Source organism: Hyla sarda, chromosome 2 (assembly GCF_029499605.1).
Source record: "Hyla sarda isolate aHylSar1 chromosome 2, aHylSar1.hap1, whole genome shotgun sequence".
In the NCBI taxonomy this organism is placed as follows: Eukaryota; Metazoa; Chordata; class Amphibia; order Anura; family Hylidae; genus Hyla; species Hyla sarda.
The window spans coordinates 319,219,025-319,229,897 of record NC_079190.1 but is presented as its reverse complement, the minus strand read 5'-3'; the positions used below and the strand labels follow the sequence as shown (position 1 = coordinate 319,229,897).

The window sequence follows — 10,873 nt, the reverse complement described above, 5'->3', positions numbered from 1 at the left end:
GTTAATACCAGACATCAGCCCGATAGGCAATGTCCGGTATTAGCCGCGGGTCCTGGTTGCTGATAGCAACTGGGATCCAGCACATACGAAGCACGCTCAGCTTCTGAGCGCGCTTCACATTACGGGAGCCGGACACATACGTATATATGTCCATGGTAGTTAAGGGGTTAATAATCCCTCTACAAGGTCATTAAAGGACATCTGCAGCAAAATACAACTTTTTCCCTATCCACAGGATAAACGATAAGTGTCTGATCACGGGGGGATCAGACAGCTGGGACCCCCGCGATCTCCCAAATGGGCCCTGCATTGCCACTCTGTGAGCGGCTAATGCGTGTAGTGCCAACCTCTCTGAGGTTGATGGTACACCCTTTAGACATACAGTTCTATGGGAGAGGCAGGGAGGCACAAACGCTGCCTCATCCATAGCGATACATGGAGGAGCCGTGTCAGACGCGACGTCAAGCTGCAGCCGGCACTCCTCCTGCACGGGACAGCCGTGGGGGGGGGCCAGCGCTTAGACAATTATGCTGCCTCTTGCTTGTTACCTAAAGTGGCTGGAGGGGATGGAGGCCAAGACAGCCCTCCCTATAAACCGGCTCTGCTTTCCAATCTGTACAACTGACGTTCAGACTGCCGTCAAAAAAAGACCAAATATTATTCCTCAATTGCCCCTTCAATAATTCACAGGAATCCTAAAGAAATGCATTTATTTTTTAGCACAACACTGTGGTATAGCTATATATATATATATATATATATATATATATATATATATATATATATATGTCTTTATTAATATTTTATAAACACAAATGAGCCATGTGACATCAATGCCATTGTTGACAAATTAAAAAAAAGTTCCAGTACTTGGCCTGCTGCGATTCTTAAAGCAGCTTCTGCTGTTTCCTGATACTTATGACATCTTTAGCAAGTTAGCACTGTAGATAAACTTGATTAAACCACACAAAGAAAGCTACATCCCAGATGATGTCAGTACTTTAGTGATCAGTCCATGTCCTTAGGTGTGTCATACTCAACATCTCTAGATTTAGAATTAACCAACTCTCTACGAATTTCATTAGATATCTGTGGATGATTGTGGACTCTTAATAGTTCTAGTAAGGACTCCTTCTGCTCTGAGGACATATCTTCCTTATATCGCTGGCAAAGTGCAAGAAGACTCTGATGCCAAAGTACTGGGAGCTCTCTATGATCTGTCCGGAACACCAAGAAGTGGAAGACAAGTGCATCAAGAACCCGGAATGGAAGTGCATACTTCTTATCTATCAGAAGCCGCAGGAAGATACTGTTTGCTCCATTATATGCCATTTCTGCAATTTTCAGCATAGCAGCACTATAAGTAAAAAACAAAAAACAAAAACAATTAGCATTTGTAATTTTGAGAATTTTAGAGCACTGAGCAAAACTGTGATTTTCAAATGTTGTGTTGAAACGTTACTGTCAATTAAACTCTCAGTGCCAAGACCTACTTAAATTTTCATATATTTTCATCAATTTTCAACACACAGCAGCATGCTCAACTCCCCTGCACTGCAGAATGTGGGCTTAATAGACTGTAATCGAGCTTGTCTCCTGCAATGAGTAGGATTGCTATGACTTGCTTCACCTGGCTATATCAAAAGCTCAGAGAGGGTCTCAGCACAAAGATCCTGACTGAGCTAATCTTTTGACATGTTTGTGCGATATGTTGAAAATTTTATTAAATGACTAGTAATTCTTTAAGCTTGAACATTCCTTCATGAAAAACTATTACATTCAGAAGCTTTTAGAGGATGAGGGTGCGTTCACACGGAGTAATTCAAGAGGAATTTACTCGAGTAATTCCTCTTGAATTCTCCGCTACAAACTAATGCACATCTCCTCTGCCCATTGACCTTAATGTTATTTCTGCTGTCCGGTTCATACTGCGGAAATTCTGCTAGCAGAATTCCGACGCTGAATTCCGTTCCGCTTGAAAAAAAAACATGTTCATTCTTCAAGCGGAATCCGCTAGCAGAAATCAATTGACGTCAATGGCAAAAACAATGCCGCCCGACATCGTTTTCGCGTGCAATTCGAGAGCAATTTGCGTGCAGTTTGCGCAGAATTCACGCGCAATTGGCTGAAAAAAAAATATTCCGTCCGTAAATTTTTCAGCGTGAATTACTCTTCATTTACGAACGCACCCTGATACTATGAGTGCAGCACAAATAAACATATGGGGGGAAAAAACCTTTAAAGATATTCTAGAACGCTTGCAAAAGGAAAAAAAGTTAAACATGTACAGCCTGCAAAAATCAGCCACTGAAAATGCAAGAACTAGAAGATGATCTGGGATTCCTAAAATAACTGTGTCCAAGATTTTGACAAAGGATCCTGGCATGTGACAAACTAAGGTCCAAAAGGTGTTTACTTTAAAGGGGACTGAAATCAATTTCTATGTACAAAGTTTCTTGACTCTTATCTTCAAGAAAATATCTATGTTCTTCATATTAAATGTCTGAATACTATATCAGACAAATGACAAAAAAGTAAGCTACCAGGGAACAAAAGAGCTAATAAAGCTACCAGAAACCTTTGCAATTAAAAAATAGACCATACCTCGAGTGAAGAACTGGAATAGAGCATTTAGTCAGGATACTTCCAATGATCACAGCTTCTCTCAAAGTACAGGTTCCAGACTCACAAAGAGGTATAAGGATTCCTAGGTGAAAAGTTACCAATTACTAAGTGGTTGTAAATTGACTATTATAATTTCAAATACCATTTTTATATAACTGATGACATTTCATTTCTCTATGTAAAGAACAAAAAAAATCTACCTGAATAGCCCATTTTGAAATGTACTAAAACTTATCCATCTATGCATATATGAAATGGAAACCGGCTCTGCATGCAACAACTTTGTGCTTAAACTGACGTGCTATCTCCATTGTACATAAATGTTCCACACTTGTAAGAGTGAATTATCTCTTCAAAAACTTATAGTAAAACTGTCACATTCATTATATATATATTATATATATATATATTATATATATATATATTATATATATATATATTATATATATATATATTATATATATATATATTATATATATATATATATATATATATATATATATATATATATATATATATATATATATATATATATATATATATATATATATATATATATATATATATATATATATATATATATATATATTTATTAACCCGTTTACGCAAAATCAGGTACATGTACCTGATGATTAGCGGTGACTTCGCGCAACATCAGGTACATGTACCTGATGGACATAAACTGTCACAGCGCCGCCGCGCGCTGTGACAGTTTTATGAAACTTGCTGTGCTACACAGCAGGACCTCCCTGAAGTCGGCTAGGGACCAATCGCAGCGGTCCCCGGCCGGTCTCCTCCTTCCCCCTCTCCTCCGTCGCTTCATTCAGTGAAGCGTTCGGTGGTGAGAGGGGCCCCGTTGGGGGAGGCCGCCCGCAGCACTCAGGATCGGAGCGCAGCTCCGATCCTGAGTTAACCCTGTAGACGCTGCGGTCACTGTGACCGCGGCGTCTATTAGGATTACAGAAGGAGGGAGCTCCAACTGTCACCATCGGCGCTCTGCAAAGTGAAAGCAGAGCGCTGATGGTTGCCATGGCAACCGGAGGACTGACAGTAGCCTCCGTTGCCATGGCAACATGAGTGATCAGTCTCTACCTAAGGTAGGGACTGATCTTTCCTATGCCTGTCAGTACTGACAGAGATAGGCAAAATTCAATGGAGTACAGATGTGTACTCCATTGAATTCTGTGTATAACAGTAAAACAAAAAAAAGTTACATGTGAAATAAAGTGAAAAAGAAATTAAAAAAGTAAAAAAAAAAAAATGTGAAAAATAAAATGAAAAAAATTGGAAAAAATAGTAAAATAAATTATATATATATATAATACACCCCAACACAAACCCAAAAATAGTCCCCCCAAAAACATCAACATGTCCCGCAAAAAAAGAGTCCATACACAATTGCGTCAGTGAAAAAATAAAAAAGTTATGGCTCACAGAATACGGCGAATTAAAAACGTGATTTTTTTTACAAAAATCGTTTTTATGCTATAAATGAACTAAAATATAAATAAAAGCATAGAAATTTGGTATCGCCGTAACCGTATCAACCTGCAAAGTTAACATGTCATTTATACCGCATGACGAACGACCTAAATTCTTTTAATAAAAAACAACTGCAGAATAGATTTTTTTATGTATATCACCTCATAAAAAATAAAATAAAAAAACGCTCAAAGTGTCACATGTACCCCAGAATGGTACCAATAAAAGCGTCAACTTGTCTCCCAAAAATATTTTTTCACCCCAAGGCCTCTGCAACTTTATATGATGCCAACAAAATATCCTAAACTAAAAGGGTGCCCCAAAATCCACATAGCACTCCTTCATGTCTGAGGCCTGCATGAGAGACACATAGCGCAAAACGGCCACATATGGGATATTTCTAAAAACGTCAGAATTCAGGGAATAAATCTTGAGTTTTATTTCTTTGTCAACACCTATTGTGTTACAGAAAAAAAATGGATAAAAATGAAAAATCTGCAAAAAAAATGAAATTTTTAAATTCAGCCTCCACTTTGCTTTCATTTCTGTGAAGCACCAAAAGGGTTAATAAACTTCTTTAATGTCATTCTGACTACTTTAAGGGGTGCAGGTTATAAAATGGGGTGATTTATGGGGGTATCTAACATTCAGGCCCCTCAATTCCACTTCAGAACTGAACTGGTCCCTGAAAAATCAGATTTTGAAATTTTCTTGAAAATCTGGAAAATTGCTGCTAAACTTATAAACCCTCTAACATTCTAAAAAAGTAAAATAATGTTTATCAAATGATGGGAACATAAAGTAGACATATTGTAGATGTGAATTAATCATTAATTTGGTGTGATATGACTATTTATGGTACAAGCATAAAATGTAAAGTCTAGAAAAATGCAAATTTTTCATTTTTTTCGCCAAATTTTTCATTTTTTTTTTTACAAAAAACGCTGAATATATCAATCAAAATTTACCACTAATGTAAAGTACAATATGTCACGAAAAAACAATCTCGGAATTGGATTGATAAGTAAAAGCATTCCAGAGTTATTACCACATAAAGAGACACATGTCAGATTTGAAAAAAAGGCCTTGGTCATTAAGGCCAAAACAGGCTGTTGAGTAAAGGGGTTAACAAACGGCCATTGTTTTGTAATTAGGTGTACCCAGGAGTCCACATTAATAGAACTAGCCTGTACCCCATCACCTTTTTGAGTGCCCCCGCAGACTATAGGGAGGTTAATTATCATACAGCATTTTTTTTTTTTTTTTTTTTTTTTACAGCTGCCATCTTGAAGAGGTAAAGAGGTATAGATAAAGTCAATGGGAGCTACTCAAGTTGAGTAACCTTCCCGATTCGGCTGCTCTTGGCTTTTCTGACCACCTCTGTCCGCTGCAAACAGGCCAGAGAAGGTGGAAAACCTAAAACTAGTGAGGTAGGGCAACCCCTTTTAGACAATAACATGCTTTGATCTAAATCATTCCATTATATCTGGCTTAATGTTAAGGATAATTGTCCGGCTGAAAGATGAACCTCAGTCTCAGTATTGTCCTGTATTTGGCTCCATCCATATTTTCATTAATTCTGACCAGTTTCCCTGTAACTGCTAAAGAGAAGCATGGTTCACTCAGGGTGATTGGTAGTGTTGTGCTTCTGCAACACATAGCATTTTACACAGACCAAAAAGTTAAATGTTGGTCTCATCTGACCAGAGCACCTTCTTTCTCATTTACTTGTGGTGAAATCCACATGGGATTTCTTGTGGCCCACAATGGCCTTTTTTCTTGCCTTTCTCCCATAAAGGCCAGATTTGTGGCATACATGACTAATAGTTGTCCTTTGGACTTCCCACCTTCGCTGTCAATCTCTCCAGTTCCTCCTGAGTTATCATAGGCCCCCTGGTTGCTTCTATGATTAATCTTTATCTTTCTGTTTGTTTGTTTGTTTCAGTGGACAGTGTTGTCTTGGTAGATTTGCATTTTTGCAATATTTTTACCATTATCTTATGTTTGATTTTATGGTGCTCCTTGAGTTGTTCAAAATTCAAGATTTTTTTCCCCTAACCCTGCTTTGTACTTCTCCACAACTTTATCCCTGACCTGTTTTGTGAGTCTCTAGGTCTTCATGCTGTTTGTTCAATACTACTCTAATTGACGCCTTCACATATCCCCTCCCTTTCACATGATGGACTGTTGTGTTGAAAAAAATATAAGAATCTGTGGTTATACCATGACGAAATGTAGAAAAGCTATGGCCATCAATAGGATATTAACACAGGGGCTTCATACATTGTTTACATACAGGCACCGTAGCTGGGTGAAATAAATGTAACGGTTGATGGCTGGGTTCACACTACGTTTTGTCCCATACGAGACATCATACAGCAGGGGAAGCTGAAAACTTGCGCTCCCGTATGCCTTCGCATGCGGTCCCGTATGTAATTCATTTCAATGAGCTGACCGGAGTGAACCGCTGACCCGGTCGGCTCATTTTTGCCCCATATGCGGTTTTCCCCCGGACATAAAATCGTAGTTGACCACGATTTTGGGTGCAGTGGGAAAACCGCATAGGGGGCAAAAGTGAGCCGACTGGAGTCAGCGTTTCACTCCGGTCAGCACATTGAAATGAATTACATACGGGAGCGCAAGTTTTCAGATCCCTCTGCCGTATGCGGTCCCGTATGGGACAAAAGGTAGTGTGAACCCAGCCTTATGCTATTAACTGCCCAGCCTGTATCAATTAATTTATCCTGAAAAACCCTTTTAAGACATTACTTTGTGACAGGGCGATGTGTCACAGATACCGGGATCGCCGGACAGTGTTGTCTTCATGGCACTCGAGTTCGGCACATTGTGGATCGGGTTGACCGGTTGCTAGGTGGGGCTGGAGAGGACCCAGCAGTCATGGTACATATTGGCATCAATGACAAAGTAAGAGGTAGGTGAAGTGTCCTTAAAAAGGATTTCAGGGACTTAGGCTGCAAGCTTAAGGCAAGGACCTCCAAGGTAGTATTTTCTGAAATATTACCTGTACGAGCCTCACCAGAGAGGCAGCGGGAGATTAGGGAGGTAGACAAGTGACTCAGAAGCTGGTGTAGGAAGGAGGGGTTTGGGTTCATGGAGAACTGGGCCAACTTCACTGTCTGATACCGGCTCCATCGTAGGTATGGGCTGCACCTCAATGGGGAGGGTGCAGCTGTGCTTGGGGAGAAGATGGCTAGAAGGGTGGAGTGTTTAAGGGGGAACATAGTGTAGATAGAGAGGGGAGACTTATCAATGTACCTGGGTGTGGAGCGGAGGGAAGGGTTAGAATAGTTAATAGGGATAGGAGTCATAGGGGAAAAAAAACATACACCATTGAATTGCATGTTGACTAATGCCAGAAGTCTGACCAATAAAACTGACAAACTGGAGTGGTTGATGTCTGAGGAGAAATATGACATAGTGGGTATAACAGAGACTTGGTTGGACGATAGCTGTGACTGTGCAGTCAACATACAGGGTTATAGTCTATTCAGGAAGGATCGGACAAAACGGAAAGAGGAGAAGTTTGTCTTTATGTAAAGTTCAGTCTGAAGGCTGCACTGCGGGAGGATATATGCGAGGGAAACGATAATGTGGAGTCACTATGGGTAGAAATATATGGAGATACGAATAAAAAAAATTCTGCTATAAGCCACCAAAAATAATGGAAGAGGCAGAAGATCAATTACTAATAATTATCCTGATATAAACTGGGAGACTGAGTCCTGTGAATCTCAAAGAAACAGGTTTCTGACTATAGCTAAAGACAATTATCTGTCCCAAATGGTGCGGGGCCCGACCAGAGGGGGCGCCCTACTAGACTTAATATTAACCAACAGACCTGACAGAGTAACTAATGTGCTAGTAGAAGGACACCTAGGAAATAGTGATCATAATATAATACATTATAACTTGTTCTTCAATAAGGGAATCTCTCGAGGGGCCACAAAAACAATGAACTTTAGGAAGGCAAAGTTTGACTAACTGAGAGAAGCCCTTAACAATATAAAATGGGATAATGTCCTCAGAAAGTACAATACTGACACTAAATGGGAGACTTAAAAATATCAAACTCTCACTGTCAGATGTATAAAAGTCAGAAATAAAAGAAAACCAATATGGATGAATAAGAACGTTAAGGGGGCAATAAATGACAAAAATAAAGCATTTAACCCCTTAAGGACCAGGCCATTTTACACCTTAGTGGTCAGATGTGCAAAAAACGCTCTGGTCCTGTCACTTTAAACATTAATAACTCTGGAATGCTTTTAGTTATCAATCTGATTCCGAGATAGTTTTTTCGTGACATATTCTACTTTAACATAGTGGTAAAATTTTGTGGTAACTTGCATCCTTTCTTGGTGAAAAATCCCAAAATTTGATGAAAAATTTGAAAATTTAGCATTTTTCTAACTTTGAAGCTCTCTGCTTGTAAGGAAAATGGATATTCAAAATATTTTTTTATTTTATTCACATTTCCAATATGTCTACTTTATGTTTGCATCATAAAATTGACGTGTTTTTACTTTTGGAAGACACCAGAGGGCTTCAAAGTTCAGCAGCACTTTTCCAATTTTTCACAAAATTTTGAACCTCGCTTTTTTTCAGAGACCAGTTCAGGTTTGAAGTGGATTTAAAGGGTCTTCCCATTAGAAATACCCCACAAATGACCCCATTATAAAAACTACACCCCCCAAAGTATTCAAAATTACAATCAGTAAGTGTTTTAACCCTTTAGGTGTTTCACAGGAATAGCAGCAAAGTGAAGGAGAAAATTCACAATATTTATTTTTTACACTCGCATGTTCTTGTAAACCCAATTTTTTTATTTTTACAAGGGGTAAAAGGAGAAAATGTATACTTGTATTTGTAGCCCAATTTCTCTCGAGTAAGCACATACCTCATATGTCTATGTAAAGTGTTCGGCGGGCACAGTAGAGGGCTCAGAAGCGAAGGAGCGACAAGGGGATTTTGGAGAGTACGTTTTTCAGAAATGGTTTTTGGGGGGCATGTTGCATTTAGGAAGCCCCTATGGTGCCAGAACAGCAAAAATAACCCACATGGCATACCATTTTGGAAACTAGACCCCTTGAGGAGCGTAACAAGGAATAAAGTGAGCCTTAATACCCCACACGGGTTTCACGACTTTTGCATATGTAAAAAAATATATATATTTTTTTCACTAAGATGTGTGTTTCCCCCCAAATTTCACATTTTTGCAAGGGTTAATAGCAGAAAATACCCCCCAAAATTTGTAACCCCATCTCTTCTGAGTATGGAGGTACCCCATAAGTGGACCTGAAGTGCACTACGGGCGAACTACAATGCTCAGAAGAGGAGGAGCACCATTGAGCTTTTGGAAAGAGAATTCGTTTGGAATGGTAGTCAGGGGCCATGTGCATTTACAAAGCCCCCCGTGGTGCCAGAACAGTGGACCCCCCCACATGTGACCCCATTTTGGAAACTACACCCCTCACAGAATTTAATAAGTGGTGCAGTGAGCATTTACACCCCACTGGCGTTTGACAGATTTTTGGAACAGTGATCCGTGAAAATAAAAAATTTAATTTTCCATTTGCACAGCCCACTGTCCCAAAGATCTGTCAGACACCTGTGGGGCGTAAATGCTCACTGCGCCCCTTATTACATTACATGAGGGGTGTAGTTTCCAAAATGGGGACACATATGGGGGGGTCCATTGTTCTGGTACCATGGGGGCTTTGTAAACACAAGTGGCCTTCAATTCCGGACAAATTTTATCTTCAAAATCCCAATGGCGCTCCCTCTCTTCTGAGCATTGTAGTGCACCCATAGAGCACTTTACATCCACATATGGGGTATGCTCTTACTCAGAAGAAATTGGGTTACAAATTTTGGGGGGCTTTTTTTATTTTCCCTTGTGAAAATGAAAAATTTAGGGTGACACCAGCATTTTAGTGAAAAAAAATTTTTTTCTTCATTTTCCCATCCAACTTTAATGAAAATTTGTCAAACACCTGTGGGGTGTTCAGGCTCACTATACCCCTTGTTACGTTCCGTGAGGGGTGTCGTTTCCAAAATGGGGTCACATGTCTATTTATTGTTTTGCGCCTATGTCAGAACCGCTGTAAAATCAGCCACCCCTGTGCAAATCACCAATTTAGGCCTCAAATGTACATGGTGCGCTCTCACTCCTGAGCCTTGTTGTGCGTCCGCAGAGCATTTTACGCCCACATATGGGGTATCTCCGTACTCAGGAGAAATTGCGTTACAAATTTTGGGGGTCTTTTTTTCCTTTTACCTCCCGTGAAAATAAAAAGTAAAGGACAACGCCAGCATGTTAATGTAAAAAAAAATTTTTTTTTTTACACTAACAGGCTGGTGTAGACCCAACTTTTCTTTTTCATAAGGGGTAAAAGGAAAAAAAGCCCCCAAAATTAGTGACGCAATTTCTCCCGAGTACGGAAATACCCCATATGTGGCACTAAACTGTTTCCTTGAAATACGACAGGGCTCCGAAGTGAGAGAGCGCCATGCGCATTTGAGGACTAAATTAGGGATTGCACAGGGGTGGACATAGGGGTATTCTACGCCAGTGATTCCCAAACAGGGTGCCTCCAGCTGTTGCTAAACTCCCAGCATGCCTGGACAGTCAGTGGCTGTCCGGAAATGCTGGGAGTAGTTGTTTTGCAACAGCTGGAGGCTCTGTTTTGGAAACACTGCCGTACAATACGTTTTTTATTTTTTATTAGGGGGACAGTGTAAGGGG

At 39.8% G+C, this 10,873-nt stretch overlaps 1 protein-coding gene across 1 annotated transcript in view; it reads right to left on the bottom strand.

The window, feature by feature from the left end:
- Nucleotides 1-812: 812 nt before the first annotated feature.
- The window catches only part of BYSL (bystin like), a 61,196-nt gene continuing 51,135 nt past the window's right edge, over nt 813-10,873 (bottom strand). The window contains exons 6-7 of the mRNA XM_056557793.1: nt 2,605-2,707; nt 813-1,357 (exon numbers count right to left, since the gene is read on the bottom strand). Coding sequence (XP_056413768.1) covers nt 1,009-1,357; nt 2,605-2,707 — 452 coding nt within the window. The 3' untranslated portion in view covers nt 813-1,008. The remainder of the gene's footprint in view (nt 1,358-2,604; nt 2,708-10,873) is intronic.